Genomic DNA, 18,903 nt, shown 5'->3' with positions numbered 1-18,903 from the left:
TATATTAAATTAATTATTATGTGTTGAATGAATGGGTTATAATAGTACTTGTAAATTTATAAATTTGGGTTTAAGGACAAGAATTTTTCGTAAATTTAGAGGACAACCAAATAAATCTTATGATTGGATTAGGTAACAAATTATTCATTTTTACACTAAGTTCATTAATAAGATGATAAATTAGTTATTAGGAGTAGTTAGTTATAGTCCTCTAGGGTGTAGTTAGTCCCTCCTGGGTGTATCCTACGGGGGAGGTCCTTAGTTATACCTTTAGGGGTTAGTTAGAGGATTAATAGTAGTACACTCCATAGCTGTAGAATTAGCTCCCTTTCCAGGAGTACACTCCATAGCTGTAAAATTAGCTCCCTTTCCCGGGGTTACCTTAAGTAGTTAAGTAGATTAGTTAGGTATTAGTGGAGTTAGTTAAAGGAGATAGTTATATACTTTAGGTAGTTAGCCCCTCCTGGGGAGTTATATATTACCCCTTCAGGGAGTAGTAAAAGTGTTATTTAGCTCTCCTTCCAGGGGGAGTGGTTAGTTATACCCCTTACGGGTGATACTTAGTCCCTTACGGGGATTAGTTACCGCTTGACCAAGCACCGTAATGTAGCACCGTAACGTAATTAAAATAATTAATATTATAGAAATAATGTGGATAAACTTATAAGAAATGGTAGAATTGAATTAACATTACCAAGAGCTAAAGAATTACAACAATATATTGAAGAAATTATTTTCCATGCTAAACAAGGTTATTTTCCATCATTAATTACTCTATCTACAGTAGTCTAGTTAATGGTCATTAGGCCTATTAGGTACTCTGGTACCAGATCTATCAGGAATACTTAGGTAGTTAAGGCCTATTAAGGCCTATTAGTAGTACCAGTATATTCTAGGTAGTTAAGAGTAATTAAGGGCTATTAGGTATTTAAGGCCAATTAGGTACTATAGGCATAGTAAATACTTAAGCCTATTTAGGTATATAAGCCTTATAGATAGTTAAGGCTATTCTAGGTACTTAAGACCTAATTACATAGTTAAGGCTTAGTTAAGGGGTTATTTAGTCTATTTAAGAGTATATATGTTATAGATAAGATGGAATCGGATATATTAGTTGAGAGTATAATAAGAACATCAGAATGCAGAAGTTTATTATATGAGAAATATGTTCCACTTTATAAAGATCGAAATTATTTTTTTACTCGTATTATTAATCAATTTAAATTCAGATTACGTGATTCTGCACCATTAGCTTATTTAGAACTTATTAATAGGTCCGTTACGGTGCTTGCTCCAACAGCTCCCAATACCACCATACCCCGAAGGGGCTCCCTAATTATACCAATACTAGTTATTTAGTTATATACCTTTACAGTACTCTTTAGTTCTATAGTCAGGTATATACCTTTACAGTACTCTTTAGTTCTATAGTCAGGTATATATTTTTACAGTACTCTTTAGTTCTATAGTCAGGTATATACCCCTTAGTGGTAGTACTTTAGTTACCGCTTGACCAAGCTCCGTAACGGAGTTATACATATCTTAAGTTAGTAAAGGACCTTTAGGTCCTGAAAAAAATTTTTTTCCTCCTCCAAAACTCTCATCTCTCATTAATTTAATTATTTTATTTTATTCTAATTAATTTCATTAGAGATGATGAAATATATCCAGCAAGACCAGTTGGTATAGAAAAATTAAATTATATTCTCAATTTAATGAAAACTACACGAAAATATTATAGAAAATATTATAACGTATTCTACTATACTATTAACTTATTTAATACTCTATTAACTATACTATACTATTAACTATTCTATACTCACTACTATACTATTAACTATACTCACTACTATACTTACTACTATACTATTGACTATACTATTCTATTAACTATACTATACTATTGATAATTTAGTTTGGTAAGAAAATGGGATTAATTGATAAAAATGGAAATTTAATAAATAATATACAAATTAATACAAAACCTGTAATTTCAATAACTAATTTAACTAATTTAACTTAATTTAACTTAATTTAATTTAATTTAATTTAATTTAACTAATAATTAATCTAATTTATTTATTTAGTGGTATGAAGATGGAAATATTGAAACAATTGATATAAAAAGTTTAAAAGATGAAAATATACGTAAAAGATTAGAAATAATATCAAGTAAAATTGAAAATAATAAAGTTATTGAACCAATTAATACAATTTATAAACCAAATCATATTACATTAAAAAAACACTTAAATTTAATCCATAAACTTAAATACAGAATTTAAAGAAAAAATTTTAATAATAATTTTTTAATTTATTTGTTATTACAATTTTTATATTTATTGGGTTAATAAATTTATTTTAATTAATTTTATTTTTATTTTTATTTTCAATGTTTTATAAATTAATTAATAATATTTTGGGTAATGTATATACAGAAAGTTTAATGGATGAATTGGAGAAATCAAAATTACATTATCCGATACCAGAAAAATATTTAAAGAATCCGGAACTTATACCGAAATATTATTCATTTCAATCGAATTTAATAACAGATGAAGATTTGAAACCTGGAATGTTAAGACAATTAGAAGTTGATAAACGTCTAACATTACCTACAAGAACACATATACGTTTTCTAGTAACTGCTACTGATGTTTTACATTCTTGGTCAATACCTTCTTTAGGTATTAAAATAGATACTGTAGACCTTATTTAGCTATTACTTGATCCTATAGACCTTAATTAGCTATTACTTGATCCTAAGACCTTAATTAGCTATTACTTGATCCTAAGACCTTAATTAGCTATTAATTGATCCTATAGACCTTAATTAGCTATTAAAACTTCATCCTGTACACCTTAATTCATCCTGTATTAATTTTTTTTTAGGTATTAAAATAGATGCTGTACCAGGACGTTTAACACGTATTAATACATTTATATTAAGAGAAGGTGTATTTTATGGACAATGTAGTGAAATGTGTGGTACACTTCATGGATTTATGCCTATAGTTATTGAAGCTGTTTCACCTGAAAAATATGCACAACATGCTAAAAAATATTATCAAGAATAAATAATAACAATTAATAAAAAAAATAAAATTATTAATTTTTTAATATATTATTTTTATTATATATTTTTAATAATAAATTAATGTTTTTATTATATTAAATTAAATTAATTTTTACATGGAAATTCAACATTACAAATTATTTCAAATTGTTCCTAAAAAAAATTTAAAATCCAATTAACTCAATTTAAATTAATTTTATTTTTATTTTTATTTTATTTTAATTTTATTTTATTAGAAACTTTCATAGATTTATTAAAAAAAGATAAATTAGCAATAGTATGACATGGTCCAGTATAATTATTTGATGCTATACAATTTTTATCAACTAATAAATTTATTCAAAATATAAATTACTTAATTTCCAATCCTAAAAAATAAATTTTATTAATAAAAATTTTACATTTGGACATGTAATTTCATAATTTTTTTTACACATCTAAAAAAAAATAATTTTTAAATTTGATAATTAATTTAATTTAATTTAATTAATTAATTTGTGTAAGATATAACTTTACAATTGAATTGTGTATTACATTTAATTGACCAAAATAATTTTTGTGTTGATTCCATATTCTCCAATACAATTCCATAATTACAATTACCTAAAAAATAATTTAATACAATTTAATTAAATTTTATCCAATTTATTAATTTATTAGTAATTTTGTTTTGTTTACCTTTATATGTTGATGTTGGATAACATAAATTATTAATTTTAATCCAATTTTTTGGACATTTATTCATATCTTTTTCACATATTATTTTTTTATTCCTATAACTAATTAACCTAACTAACCTAACTGACCAACTTAACTAACCAATTAACTTAACTTATTAACCAACTAACTGATTAATTAATTTAATTTTAATTTAATTTTTGGAGATACCAATTTATATGACAAAAATTTTGTAAAAAAATTTTATCAAATGTATTATTTATAGTAATAATATGTGTAGAACAAGGTCCATGATATGATAATGGAGCAATACATATATCTGTAATATAACTTAAATTCCAACCTAACAAATGTAATATATTATTTTATTACCTTCTGGACATATTTCACTATAAATTATTAAATAATATTAAAACTTACAAATTTATTACAAAATTTATTATTAATAATATTAATATTATTTTCATACAAATTTTAAATTTTATTAATAGAATTTTTAAAAATTTTAAAAATTAAAATTATTATTTTATTTTGAGAATTGTTAATTTTAATTTTGTGATGTGGTGTTGTTTTATATTTTATTTTGTTGACGATGGATTCTGAAGATTCTGAGGAATTTGAAAATTTAGAAGAATTAATAAAATTAATAATTGAAAAAGATTTTAAAATAATATTAATACAATCAAATAATATAAATGAATCAATAAAAGTATGTAATATATTACAAGAAAGATTTATAAATACTAATAAACAATTTTTTATACTAGGTGATAATAATTATTCTATTGATATTATATCATCTAAACGTTTTATTACAGGTAATAACATAAAGTAGTAGATTAAGTAGTTAGGTAGTAAATAGGTAGTAAGGTAGTTATGGTAGTTAAGTGGTTAGTTAGGTAGAGACTAGTTGGGTAGGTAGTAAATAGGTAGTTAAGGAATAGGTAGATTAGGTAGCAGCAAGATTGAGAGGAGAGAGGAAAATTTATTTCCTCTAACCCGATCAATTTTGAACATTTATTTTTTAAATAGCTAATTAATGAATTATTTTTAGTTATTTTTGTTTAATTTACATTTTTAAAGTTAATTTGGAATTAATTTTACTTAATTTAAGTTAATTATAGTTAACTTTAGTTATTATACTATAATTAGTATAATTAAAAATTATTATACTATAATTAGTATAATTAAAAATTATTATACTAAATTAGTACTAGATTAGGTAGTCTAGTAGGTACTAGATTAGGTAGTCTAGGTGCAGCAGAAATTGAGGGACCGAGGAAAATTTATTTCCTCTAACCCGATCAATTTTGGACTTTATTTTTTTTAGTCATTTTTTAGAATTATTTTTTCCTTAATTGGTTAATTTAGAGTTTATTTATTTAAGAGTAGTTAATTAGTAGAGTAGTGGAGTAATTAACTCTACTACAGTAGTTAGAGATATTTAAGGCAGTTAAGTACTCTATAGATAGTTGAGTACTTTATTAGTAATAGTAGTATTATCCTCAATACTAGTATGAGTTAGTTAGTTTAGGTGCATCAAAAATTGCTCTAGAGAGGAAAATTTATTTCCTCTAACCCGATCAACTTTTGACTTTATTTCCAAAATCCTATTTTTTGGAATTATTTTCAATAATTTTAGTTATATTTAGTTAACTATAGTTAGTATATTAACTATATACTATATACTCCAATTAGTATAGTATACTAGATTAGGTACTCTAATAGGTATATTAGCTAGTTTAGGTGCAGCAAAAATTGATCTAGAGAGGAAAATTTATTTCCTCTAACCCGATCAATTTTGAACATTTATTTTTTTTATTCAATTTTTACAATTAATTTTTATTTATTTTGGAATAATGAATGATTTTAGATTGTATAGTATATATTGGTGATGATTATATTGAATTGGATACTTTTATATTTTATCTACATTATAAATATATAATCGATTTTAATTTATTAAATTCAAAGGTAAACAAATTTTAAAATAATATTTTTAAAAATTATTTTTTAAAATTAATTAAATTTAATTTTTTTAATTTTAATTAATTTTTTTGTAGATTAATGAATTAATAAAAAATGTAAAATTTGATACGGTTATATTTTTATATGAAAATTCATTACATTATTTACTTGAAAATATTTCATTAATTTTTTTAAATAATAATATCAAATTTATTTCACATATTAATAATAATAAATTTAATTCATTTAATAAATTTAATTCTGATAATATTAAACTTAATTCTGATAATATTAAACTTAATAATAAAAATTTATATCAATTTATTAAAAATGAAAAAAATAATAAAATTTCAGAAAATAATAAATTTACTGAAAATTTAGAGGAAATTACAGAAAATTTGGAAAATTTAGAAATAAATTATGGAAAAATAAAAATAAATATAATAGAAAAAAATATAATAGAAAATAAAAATACAATATTAATATATACAAATATAAATAATAATAATATAATAAATACATTATCATTAGAATATTGGAATAATATTTATGAAATTACATTCAATTCACATAAAATTGATAAAATTGATCAAATTATTGAAAATAAAGAAATTTTAGAAAAAAATAATAAAATTAATCAAATTAACAAAATTTCTGAAAATTCTGAGAATTTAGGGGAAATTACTGAAAAAAATAAAATTACCCAAAAATCTACTGAATTTACTGAAATTTTAGAAAATAATAATAAAATTATTGAAAATTTAGAAAAAGATAAAATTTCTGAAGATTTGAGTAAAATTACTGAAAAAAATAATTTTTCTGATAATTGTCCAACAATTACTGAAAAATCTCAAAAATCTACTGAAATTACTGAAAATTTAGAAAAAAATAAAATTTCTGAAGATTTGAGGGAAATTACTGAAAAAAACAAAATTTCTGAAGATTTTGGAAAATTTACTGAATCTACTCAAAAATCTACTGAATTTACTCAAAAAAATAAAATTACCCAAAAATGTACTGAATTTACTGAAAATTTAGAAAAAAATAAAATTTCTGAAGATTTGAGGGAAATTACTGAAAATTCTCAAAAATCTACTCAAAATACTGAAATTACTCAAATTACTGAAATATCTACTGAAAAATCACAAATTACACAAGATATTGTAATAAAAAATATGTATATGGAATGTGAGAAATTAAGAATGAAAAGATTTGTATTATTGGAAAAAATAAAAGAAAATAAAATATTTGGTATAATAACAATAAAACCATATAAAAATAATAATTTAAGAAATTTATTACAAAAAATTCTTGAAACAAATAATTGTAAATTTGTACAAATTTCTATAAATAATTTAACAGAAAATAAATTATTTAATTTCCAAAATATTAATTTTTTTATATTATTAACAAATAATTTAAATATAATTAATTTTAATAAAAATAATAATAATTTATTTAATAATAATAAATTATTTAATTTGATATTACCATATGAATTATTAATTGGATTTAATATTATTAAATGGACACCATATATTTTTGATTTTAATATTATTTCCTCCGTTACGGTGTCAGGTCCAACAGAAAGTAATGGACCTGATAATAGGAGTACTGGTATTGAGGATACTAAGAATACTACTAAGGATCCTATTGGAGCAAGCACCGTTATGGAGGAAAATTCTACTATCCAAATTGCTGCTCCTAAAGTAGGTACTTCAACTACCAATACCCTGGGAAAGGGAGCTAATTTTACAGCTATGGAGTGTACTACGGGAAAGGGAGCTAATTTTACAGCCACAAAGTGTACTATGGGAAAGGGAGCTAATTTTACAGCCATGGAGTGTACTACTGAGAAAAATACTAATAAAGTTGCTGCTGTAACTAAAACTAGGGAGTCAGGTACTAATTCTAATACTAAGGATATTAAGGGTAGTGAGGGATTTAATACTGGATCTAATACTAAGGAAGACCTTTTCGGGGTTTGCCGTGGTACTGACCCCGTAACGGAAGAAAATTTAATTAAACAATTTGCTGCCACTAAACTTGATAATACTATAGAATCCAATTCTAATACTAATGATAGTGGTATTAAGGATATTGAGGGAGAGGGAGTTGATGAGGAAACTACTTTTGGGGATGGCCGTGGTACTGTTGGCCGTGGACCTTACACCGTAACGGAGGAATTAACAAATAATATAAAAATGGATATAAAAGAAAGATTTGAAAATTTATATGAAAAAATATTAAATAATAATAAAAGAAATTTTAGTGGTTTAAATCCTAATTTTAATAATAAAACTATTATATTAAAAGGTTCATATGGTATCCCAACATCATATCAACATGAACATTATATATAATAATATACTAACACAAAATACATAATATATAATATATTTGTATATAAATTTATTGTTAGTATAATTTTAATGTTGAAATATAATAAAATAAAATTTATATTTGGAAATAATTTTACACATTGTAATTTTATAAATAAATTTAATATTAATTCACAATTACAATTTATTTCCAATTATATTAACTCCAATACGGTGTCTTCCATTACGGTGACTGGTCCACCAAACAGTATTCCTCCTCCTAACCGTGCTGTTACTAAGGATAGTAGTACTATTGGAAAGGTTACCTTAGGACCAAGCACCGTTACGGAGGAAAATACTATTACTACTATTAAGGGAACTACTATTAAGGAAATTAGTACTGAGGGAATTGGTACCGTTGGACCTCACACCGTAACGGAAAAAATTAGAAAAGATATAATAAAATATAATGAAATATTAAGAGGAATACATTATAATGAACAAAATAAAGAAAAATTTATACCACATCCTTTTAATCGTAGATTTGCATTTACTAAATTACCTATTTTCCCAATTGAACCCAGAAATCTAAGAATACACGTATCAAACATACTATAATTAAGTAGTTAAGTAGTCTAAGGTAGTTAAGGGCTATTTAGGAGTAGTCTAGCCAGTAGGTAGTTAGACGTAGTTTAGGTGCAGCAAGATCTGATTAGCGAAGAAAATTTATTTCTCCTAACCCGATCAATTTTTGACTTTATTTCCAAAATCCTAATTTTTGCAATTATTTTTTCCTAATTTTGTCTAATTATTAGTTAATTATTAGTTTATTGTGGTTAATTATTGTTTTAGGGATTATTAAAGAAGAAAAAAAGAGGAATTGGTAAGAAATGTAATAGTAAAGGAATCCGTCATAAACATTTAAAAAAACGTGGTAATAAACCATATAATCGTACATTTGAAGGTGGTCAAACACCATTATATAAACGTTTACCCAAATTTAAACAATCCATTTTACAACAGTATAAAATTAAATAAAATTAATAAAAAAATTAAAAATATTAATTAAAATTAAAAAATTAAAATTAAATTATTTTAATTAATTATTAAAATTAAAAATTTTTGTTTAGAAATGATAAAAAATATGATGTATTGAATTTATGTAAATTACGTTATTTTATTGAAAAAGGACGATTAGATATACGTTTTCCTATAACACAACGACATTTATATGATTCTAAATGTATTAAAATTAAAAATGGTGTTCATTTATTTAATGTGGTACGTTACCCCGTTACGGTGCTTGGTCACACGGCCGGCCACCAACCTCTGAAAGGGGTTCCTTATCCCCGAAGGGGCTTCTTAACCCCTGAAAGGGGTCTCATTAGTTATTTACCTATTTATACCCTTAGTTATCCTAGTTATATATAGTACTTAGTTATAGTACACTCCATACCTGTAGTTAGCTCCCTTTCCCTATTACACTTCATAGCTGTAAAATTAGCTCCCTTTCCCGGAGTACCAAAAGTGTATATTTATCTCCCTTTCCCGGGGTTACTTAGGTACTTAGTTCTATAGTAGTTAGTTATATACTTTACGTAGTTAGTCCCTCCGGGGGAGTAGTTAGTTACCGTTTGACCAAGCTCCGTAACGGTGTATTAGAATGGATATCCGTTTCCATATAAAATTGATATAAGTGTTGCAAGTTGTGATCAATCAAGTATTGATGTAATTAAAGCAGTAGGTGGTAATATCACAATAATACATTATGATAAAATCTCATTAAGAGCACATATCAAACCATATAAATATGAAATCTTACCCAAATCTGTATCAACTAACTATGCAACACATACTTTACACTAGTCTAATTAGTCTATAGGATTCTTAGAGTAGTTATGGAGTATTCTAGTTAGTTAAGTAGTTATGGAGTCATAGACTAGTCTAGGTAGTTAAGACCTATTAGGAGTACTAGTAGCTATATTAGGTATATAAGGGTACTAGGTATAGTAGTACTTAGGTACTTAAGGCCTATTAAGAGTTACTTAACTATATTAGCTACTTAACGCTATTTAAGGCCTATTAAGAGTACTAGCTAATTAGGTATATAATCTACTATAGTATTCTAGGTACTGGGGTAATTAGCTACTTAACTATATTAGCTACTTAAGCCTATTTAAGCCTATTTAAGCCCTATTAGCTACTTAAGGAGTATTAATATTATTGTATAGAGTAGACCAGATATAAAGAGAGTATATGAATTGGAGAAATTCCGTTTGATGGGATGTAATGTTATTTATATTAAACCATTTTGGTTAATTCAAGAAGAAAATAAATTATTACAACAATTCAAAGAATTATATCAAAGTATTCAATATACAATTAATTAATTAGTAGTTAAGTACAGTAGTCTATTCAATAGGTAGTTAAGTACAGTAGTCTAGTCAATAGGTAGTTAAGGGATAGAGTTGTAGAGTAGTAGGTAGTCTAGGTGCAGCAATTTGAAAGATTGAGATGAAAAATTTTTCCTCGCTTCTAAGATCTTGATGCACCTAAAGGAGTCAAGGTACCTATTGGTACTAGGTTCGAATCCCGTTACGGTGCTTGCTCAAACGGCCACTAATAGTACTACTAACAGTACAGTTGTACCTAGTACTAAGGATATTGGTAGTACTAGGGATATTGGTACCACTGGACCAAGCACCTTAACGGAGGAAAATTCTACTACCAAAATTGCTGCTTCTGGAAAGGGAGCTAATCTACCTATTACTAGTGTAAGTACTAGTCCAAGCACCGTTACGGAGGAAAATTCTACTATCCAAATTGCTGCACCTAAAGTACTTACTAGACCCATAGGTACTAGGTTCGAATCCCAGTCCTTCACTACTACTAGTAATACTAGTAATATTACTGAGGTTAATACTACTGTACTAGACACCCTTACGGAGACCGTTACCGAAGAAAAATTCCACCCATTTTGCTGCACCTAATCACTTCAATCCCTTAAACTACTCCTAATACCCCTTAACTCCTTAACTCCTTAATTACTTTAAATTAGTATAAATATTGATTATAGATGTAACAAATGAAGAATCTGATGAAATAATAAAAAATTATCGTTACAAATTAATACAAGAACAATATAATAAACATATTCCAACTCCAAATCACTAAATTCCAACACCAAATCCAAACTAAATTCCACTCAATTCCACACCTAACTACACCTAATTCCACACCTAACTACACTTAATTCTACTTAATATATATATATTAATTATAATATTAAATTTTAAGACAAGTATTATATAATAATTGATATTCAATAATTTCTTGTCTTTTTATTATTAATTCATATAAATAATTTCTTTCTGTACGATAAAATTTTATAAATGACCAACAAATTATACAAAATATTGATTTAACAATTTTTATTAATAATTTTTCATTCAATAATAAAAATTGATTTAATAATATTAATTTTCCATTTAATAATAATATTTTTGGATTTAATAATTTATAATTATTAAAATTAATTGTTATATTATTAAATTGATGTATAGAATTGAAAATAGAAAAAAAATTAAAAAATAAACAAGTATAGAAAATAATATCCCAAAAAAATGGTATATAACGATATAAATTTAATATTAATAATATTTTTGAATATATATAAAATATATGATATGGTGTTGTTTTTAAACCATAAAATATACATATTAATATACCAATTATATTATATATATCAATTATTATATACATTATCTTACACATTAACAAATTAAATAAAATAATAAAATAAATAAAATAAAATTTAATATTTTGTTAACCCGATTTTTTTAAATTTTTTATTTAATTTATTTGAGAAAATTGTTATTATGGATATAAATTTAGAATTATATTGTCCAATTTATTTGGATATTGATATAAATATTGAATTTACATTAAATTCTATAAAAAAAAATCTTGAAAATAATTCATTAAATAAAAAAATTAAAGCTATGGAAGATATTTTATTAAGTCAATTTCTAAAATAATTTTTTCTCCAAATATTTAAATAATAATTTTAAATATTTAATTTAAATTATTTAATTTTTATTTTTTTATTTAATTTTATTTTAAGTGGATTTAATTAATTTTTTAGTGCATTTGAAAGGTATGGATGTATCAAGTTTATTTATGGATATTATAAGATTTGCATTACCAAATAATGATCATCGTATTAAAAGACTTGTTTATTTATTTTTTCAAACTTTTAATATGTGTAAACATGATGGTACACCACGTGATGAAGTTATACTTGTCTGGTATCACAAATACTAATAATTATATAATTAATTAATTAGGTAGTAAAGTAGATTAGTAGAGTAATAAGTGAGTAGTTAAGTAGTTAAGTACTCTGAGGGTACTACAGTAGTATATAGTAGTATTAAGTACTACTAATAGTATTAAGTACAAAATAGCCTTAGTACTAAATTAGTATAGTTAACTAGATAGTTAGGGGTAGCTTAGGTGCAGCAAAAATTGATCTAGAGAGGAAAATTTTATTTTCCTAACCCGATCAACTTTTGACTTTATTTTTAAAATAGCTAATTTCTAATTATTTTTTCCTAATTTTGACTAATTTATAATTTATTTAGTTAACTCTAGTTATTACAGTTATAGCAGCAAGATTGATCTTGAGAGGAAAATTTATTTCCAAATTAGTATTATTTGGAATTATTTTTTCCTAAAATTAGCTAATCTAGAATTTATATAGTTAACTATAGATAGGTAGTCTAGGTAGCTTAGGTGCAGCAAGATTGAGAGGATTGAGGAAAATTTATTTCTCCTAACCCGATCAATTTTGGCATTTTATTTTTTTCTACCTATTTTCTACTAATTTCGTGATTAATATATTAATTTAGTAATGGATTAAGAAATGATTTATGTTCACCTAATGAATATGTTCGTGGTTCTGTATTACGTTTATTATCAAATCTTACTATTTTCAATATTATACAACCATTAATACCTTCAATCATTATTAATATTGTATCTCACAAAATAAAAAATTTTTTTCTCCTAAAATTAGAATTAATTAAAAAATTAATTAAATTAATTTAATTATTTAATTATTTAATTATTTTTAATTTTAATTTAATGGAATTTGTATTTAGGAACATAAAGAACCTTATGTATATCGTAATGCATTATTATGTTTAACAAATATATCAGAACGTTTTGGTTCTGATCTTATAACATCATCATTTAAAACTATCGAAAATTTTATTACATCCGTAACCAAAAATAAAATAAAATAATTTAAATAATTATTTTTAACTAATTTGAATTTTTAATTAAATTAATTAAATTTAGTTTGAGTGAGAAAAAAATTATTTTTTTAGTGTGATGATGTATTTGGTACTGTAAGAGCATATAAATTACTTGAAACTTGTAATCTTGATTTATGTATACAATTTATACTTGCAATTGAATGTAATACAAATTAACTAAACTAGAGAAAAAATTTTTTAAATTTAATTAAATTTAATTAAATAAAATTTAAATTAGAGAAAAAAAATTATTTAAAATTAATTAATTAAAATTATTTTAAAATTAATTTTAATTAAATTATTTTTTTTTATTAATTTATTTTTTAGCAAATATATTAAGTTTATCACCATTAATACATTTGGCTATATTAGGATCATTTGAAAAATTATCAAGTATAAATGAACAAATAAAACAAATGATGTTAAGAATTCTTACTATTTTATTACAATTCTCTAATAATAATTCCGTTTTATTCTTCTCTTCCAATTTATTAATCAAATTCCATCATATCAATAGTAATCTCATCAATTAACCATTTAACTTATCCAACTAATTACTTAATTATATAAAATGAAGTTAATTATATAAATTTAAGTTAAATTATACTTAAGTAGTTAAAAATTAATTTTAAGAAGAATTTTTTATTTGTTGCTATATTTTCATTGCAACCTCTAAAAAAAAATAATTACTTAAAATTTTAATTAACTTAAAAAAATTTCTAATTTAATAATTTAGATAAAGAAGAAATGAAAATATGTTGTAAATGTTTAATAAAAGTATTATTGAATGAAAGTGATTTGAATATAAAGATGATAATAATAGATAAATTAATGAAATTAAATAAATTAAGTAATGAAATATTATTAGAAAATGTATTAGAAAATTTTATAAATGAATTATTAAAAGGATTAAGTATTACAAATTTAATGATATCAAATAAAATCTTAAACTTGATAATAAAATTGTGTAATAAAACAAATATAAATTTAATATTAAAAAATTTGTTAAATCAATTTAAAAAAGAAAATACAAGAGAATTTATAAAATTTCAATATTTAATATTACAATTTTTTTATCAAATTTATGAAAAATTTTCTTATCCACTATTAATTATATTAGATGAATTAATTAATTATTTAATTGATAATTTTATTATATCATTTAAAATTTCTTTATTATTAATTAATACTATTAACTCCGTTACGGGGTCAGGTACACCAGACAGTAATGGACCTAAGGTTAGTAAGGATATTAAGGATATTACGGGTACTGCTGGAGCAAGCACCGTAACGGATAGTACTAGTCCAACCATGAGTACTACCAATAGTACTAAGGATCCTATTGGAGCAAGCACCGTAACGGAGGAAAATTCTACTACTAAAATTGCTTCTCCCGGAAAGGGAGCAAATGACACTTTTGATACTACTGGAAAGGGAGCTAATTTTACAGCCATGGAGTGTACCATGGGAAAGGGAGCTAATTTTACAGCCATGGAGTGTACCATGGGAAAGGGAGCTAATTTTACAGCCATGGAGTGTACCATGGGAAAGGGAGCTAATTTTACAGCTACTAAGTGTACCGTTGGAGCAAGCACCGTAACGGAGGGAAAGGGAGCTAATTTTACCCTTATGAAGTGTACTAAGGGATTACGGGATAGTAGAGTGGATAATGAATTGGTAGATAAAATAATAAAGAAAATAATAAGAATAATAGATAAAATAAAATATAAAGAAGTATTAATTAATTGTTTATATATTATTGGTGAATTTTCACAAGATAATTATTTCATATTATATTCTTATTATTTATTCAATAAGGTGCCCGTTACGGGGTTTCCCGTTACGGTGACTGGTGCTACTGGCAGTAATGGACCTGAGGTTAGTAGTATTGGAGTTGGTACAGTAGGAGCAAGCACCGTTACTGAGGAAAATTCTAACAAAATTGCTGCTCCTAAGGATATTAATAAGGATATTGGAGTTAATATTAGTACTAATGTAGCCCCTTTTGGGGCAGTTTGCCGTGGTACTGACCCCGTAACGGAAGAAAATGAGTTTAATAAAATATTAATAAATAATAAAGATATATTATTATATAATACATTTGCTAATACATTATTAAAATTAATATATAAAAATAATCGTAAGTTAATAAATAAGTAGTAGTTAAGGATTAGGTAGATAGGGTTAGATTAGGTAGTTTAGGTGCAGCAAGATCTGATTAGAGAGGAAAATTTATTTCCTCTAACCCGATCAATTTTGGACATTTATTTCCAAATTGGTGTTTTTTGGAATTATTTTTTCCTAAAATTGGCTAATTTTAGTTAAATATAGTTAACTATAGTTAGTATATTAACTATATACTATAATTAGTATAATTAAGTACTTAAGTATAGTATTAGTAGATTAGGTAGTCTAGGAGCAGATTAGGTAGCAGCAGAAATTGAGGGACTGAGGAAAATTTATTTCTCCTAACCCGATCAATTTTGGCATTTTATTTTTTTTAGTCTATTTTTCCACAATTTTTTCATAATTTTATCTAATTATTAATCTAATTGTATTAGGTGAAGAAAATATAGAGAAGAAATATATAGAATATACTTGTATAATAATAATAAAATTAATAGAAATAAATGAAATATATCATATAAAAAGATTAAAAATGATATTAATATTATTATTAGGATTATTAAATAATTATAATAAATATTTCAAATTAATTTCATTATATTTACAAATTATACAAAATAATTTCATTAATTTTAATCTTAAACTTTTTATTAATTTCAATTTATTAATTAATTTTAATGATTTTTTTTTATCCAATGCTGGTGGAGCCCATGGAACAGATGTACCCAAGGGAACTAATGTACTAAATGGAAATAAATTAAATAAATTAAATAATTTGAATAATTTGAATAATTTAAATGAAATAAATGAATTGGATGAAATTAATAAATTAAATAAATTTGATAAATTAAATTATAATAAAATTCATCAATTTACATCACTCACGGTAATATACTAGTAATAGGTAGTTAGGGGATAGTTAAGGAGTAGTTAGATTAGGTAGTTAAGGAGTAGGTTAGGTGCAGCAAAAAATGGTCTAGAGAGGAAAATTTATTTCTCCTAACCCGATCAATTTTGGGATTTTATTTCCAAAATCACTATTTTTCTAATTATTTTTTACTAATTTTGGCCAATTTAGTTAACTTAGAGTTAATTTAGCTATCTATAGTTACTAGTAGTCTAGTAGTAGTTAATGGGTTAGGTGCAGCAAAAATTGATCTAGAGAGGAAAATTTATTTCTCCTAACCCGATCAATTTTGGCATTTTATTTTTTTTAAACCTTATTTTTCCACAATTTTTCCCTAATTTTATCTTAATTTATTTAAATTGATATTTATTGTTTTAGGATCCAATATATGTAGAAGGATATATTAAATTGATTGGTAATAAGATATATTTTAATATAAATATTGAGAATAGAAGTAATGAGATATTACAGAATATATCATTAGATTTATCAACAGGTACAAATATGCAATTGATATCAAATATGTTAATAATGAATAGAAAAATGATCAAATTATTACCAAATGAAATAATAACAACACAAGTAAAATTCCGTATAGATTCATCAACAAATGAAATTGTTTATGGTTACGTATATTATTCTACTTGTAATACAATTTTATTACAATGTTTAAGTTTCAATCCATTACATATTTCATTATATAATTTTATTCATAAAAATTATATTTCTGGACAACAATTCCGTCATTATTGGAATGATTTCCAATGGGAAAATGTTATTAAATTAATTAATATCAAATTAAAACCAATAAATTTAATAAAAATTATTATTAAATTTACACATATGACTATTATACATGATTTTTCTCATTACGGTGTTACATATCACGGGAAAAATAGGTTTCTAAATGGAGTTCACAGTGATAGGTTATATCATGGTACAGATGGGATTCAAGGTAGTAATAGGATATTAGGATTAGGAATGGAAGGATTAGATAGTGGAATAGGTATTGGTATGGAAGGATTAGGAGATTATAAAGGATTAGGATTTGATAGTGTAGATAGTGGATTAGATGGACTAGATGGAGGAGATAGTGGATTAGTAGATAGAGAATTGGAAGGTTCGGAAGGTTATGAATTGAATGAAATAGAATTAGAAGAATTAAAAGAAAAATTATTAAATGAATCATTTTTATCAATAAACTTTTTTTTAAAAACTATTTTTGGTATCCGTAACGGTGACTGGTACACGGCTCACTAGTCCACCAGTACCTCCCCTAAAGGGGCACTCTTAACCCCTTAAAGGGGTTTATTAACCCCTAACAGGGGTCCTATATAGTTCTTTAGTTATACAGCTATTAGGCCCGAAGGGCATTCTACAGTTATATACTTACAGTAGTTAGTTATACTATTCCGTTTGACCAAGCTCCGTAACGGAGTTCTTTAGTTATATAGCCCTTAAGGGGTCCCTTTAGTCATATAGCTATTAGGCCCGAAGGGGCCTTCTTAACCCCTGAAAGGGGTTCCCTTAGTTATTGTAGTTATTTACCCTTAGTACCTAGTTATACACTTTTTAGCTCCCTTTCCCATAGTAGTAATAGCTCCCTTTCCGGGGTACTATTTAGTTATACCCCTTACGGGGTACCTTAAGTAGTTATGTATATTAGGTATTAGGGGAGTTAGTTATATACTTACAGTAGTTAGTTATATATTACGGTGGTACTTAGTCCCTCCGTTTCTTAGTTATGTAGTTTGAGCAAGCACCGTTACGGAGCTTTTACTACTACCTGTTAACTACCCCTTAACTATTCTTAGACCACTTTACACTACTTAAGAACTACTTAACTACTACTCTTAACTACTTAACTACCCCTTATATACCTTTAAATACCCCTTATATACCTATAATACTCTTAACTACCCCTAATACCCTTAAATAGCTAAATAGCCTTAAATAGCCCTTAATACTCTAGCACCCTTATACCCCTAATATATACTATTAACTACTTAATAAGCCTTAAACTACCCTTATTTACTCTAAAATAGCCAGAACCGGCCTTATATAGCTAAAATACCCTTATATACCTTTAATTACCCCTTATATACCTAAATACCCCTTATATACCTAAATACCCCTTATATACCCATAATACTCTTAACTACACCTTAACTACCTATGACTCCCCTTATATACCCTTAGACTACTTAACTCCTATAGACTACTCTACTTAAGACTCCCCTTTATATAATTTATAGATGAAGAAGCTATTGCGAATTTAAGTTTAGTAAAGAAAGAAAATAATACTTATTCTGGTTGTTTTAGAATACGATCACGTGAACAAGTATTTTTTTTAAATATATAAATTTATATAGAATCTTGCTATTGGACTTGGGGATAGAATAGCAATGGTCACTAGAGAAATTGCCATTTAATAACACAACACAATATATAATTTTATTAAATAAATTTTTTATTAATTATATTTTTATTGTATTGTATTTGATTGTT

At 24.7% G+C, this 18,903-nt stretch overlaps 7 protein-coding genes across 7 annotated transcripts, besides 2 other annotated features; 6 read left to right on the top strand and 1 right to left on the bottom strand.

The window, feature by feature from the left end:
- Window positions 1–31: 31 nt before the first annotated feature.
- TA02795 (50 ribosomal protein L17, putative) lies at window positions 32–1,359 on the top strand (the record flags this gene model as incomplete). The annotated part of the gene is made up of 3 exons (XM_949008.1): window positions 32–132; window positions 645–751; window positions 1,091–1,359. The coding sequence occupies 3 exons, from the start codon at window positions 32–34 to the stop codon at window positions 1,357–1,359; spliced, it is 477 nt and encodes a 158-aa protein (XP_954101.1).
- Window positions 1,360–2,395: 1,036 nt separating this feature from the next.
- TA02790 (cytochrome C oxidase subunit II (COX2)) lies at window positions 2,396–3,080 on the top strand (the record flags this gene model as incomplete). Its single annotated transcript, XM_949007.1, has 2 exons — window positions 2,396–2,690; window positions 2,896–3,080. 2 exons carry the CDS (start codon window positions 2,396–2,398, stop codon window positions 3,078–3,080), a joined length of 480 nt encoding a protein of 159 aa, XP_954100.1.
- A 104-nt stretch (window positions 3,081–3,184) lies between these two features.
- TA02785 (uncharacterized protein) lies at window positions 3,185–4,224 on the bottom strand (the record flags this gene model as incomplete). Its single annotated transcript, XM_949006.1, has 9 exons — window positions 3,185–3,232; window positions 3,320–3,405; window positions 3,435–3,447; window positions 3,481–3,516; window positions 3,591–3,682; window positions 3,758–3,852; window positions 3,968–4,100; window positions 4,130–4,146; window positions 4,178–4,224. The coding sequence occupies 9 exons, from the start codon at window positions 4,222–4,224 to the stop codon at window positions 3,185–3,187; spliced, it is 567 nt and encodes a 188-aa protein (XP_954099.1).
- Window positions 4,180–4,224: a sequence feature (Signal peptide predicted for TA02785 by SignalP 2.0 HMM (Signal peptide probability 0.897, signal anchor probability 0.000) with cleavage site probability 0.658 between residues 15 and 16).
- Window positions 4,225–5,620: 1,396 nt separating this feature from the next.
- Window positions 5,621–8,088, top strand: TA02780 (uncharacterized protein; the record flags this gene model as incomplete). Its single annotated transcript, XM_949005.1, has 2 exons — window positions 5,621–5,731; window positions 5,821–8,088. The coding sequence occupies 2 exons, from the start codon at window positions 5,621–5,623 to the stop codon at window positions 8,086–8,088; spliced, it is 2,379 nt and encodes a 792-aa protein (XP_954098.1).
- A 69-nt stretch (window positions 8,089–8,157) lies between these two features.
- On the top strand, window positions 8,158–10,436 carry TA02775 (ribosomal protein L15, putative; the record flags this gene model as incomplete). The annotated part of the gene is made up of 5 exons (XM_949004.1): window positions 8,158–8,646; window positions 8,899–9,068; window positions 9,177–9,384; window positions 9,709–9,876; window positions 10,278–10,436. 5 exons carry the CDS (start codon window positions 8,158–8,160, stop codon window positions 10,434–10,436), a joined length of 1,194 nt encoding a protein of 397 aa, XP_954097.1.
- A 156-nt stretch (window positions 10,437–10,592) lies between these two features.
- Window positions 10,593–10,655: a sequence feature (Signal peptide predicted for TA02770 by SignalP 2.0 HMM (Signal peptide probability 0.640, signal anchor probability 0.007) with cleavage site probability 0.426 between residues 21 and 22).
- On the top strand, window positions 10,593–11,036 carry TA02770 (uncharacterized protein; the record flags this gene model as incomplete). Its single annotated transcript, XM_949003.1, has 1 exon — window positions 10,593–11,036. The coding sequence occupies one exon, from the start codon at window positions 10,593–10,595 to the stop codon at window positions 11,034–11,036; it is 444 nt and encodes a 147-aa protein (XP_954096.1).
- A 1,168-nt stretch (window positions 11,037–12,204) lies between these two features.
- On the top strand, window positions 12,205–17,655 carry TA02765 (coatamer, beta subunit, putative; the record flags this gene model as incomplete). The annotated part of the gene is made up of 7 exons (XM_949002.1): window positions 12,205–12,353; window positions 12,954–13,080; window positions 13,206–13,325; window positions 13,434–13,524; window positions 13,689–13,877; window positions 14,098–15,517; window positions 16,773–17,655. 7 exons carry the CDS (start codon window positions 12,205–12,207, stop codon window positions 17,653–17,655), a joined length of 2,979 nt encoding a protein of 992 aa, XP_954095.1.
- Between the last annotated feature and the right edge of the window lie 1,248 nt (window positions 17,656–18,903).

The sequence above is a fragment of the Theileria annulata genome, chromosome 1, assembly GCF_000003225.4.
Source record: "Theileria annulata chromosome 1, complete sequence, *** SEQUENCING IN PROGRESS ***".
Classification (NCBI taxonomy): Eukaryota; Apicomplexa; class Aconoidasida; order Piroplasmida; family Theileriidae; genus Theileria; species Theileria annulata.
Note: the sequence above shows the minus strand (reverse complement) of the source record. Positions and strands in the feature narration are given on the sequence as shown.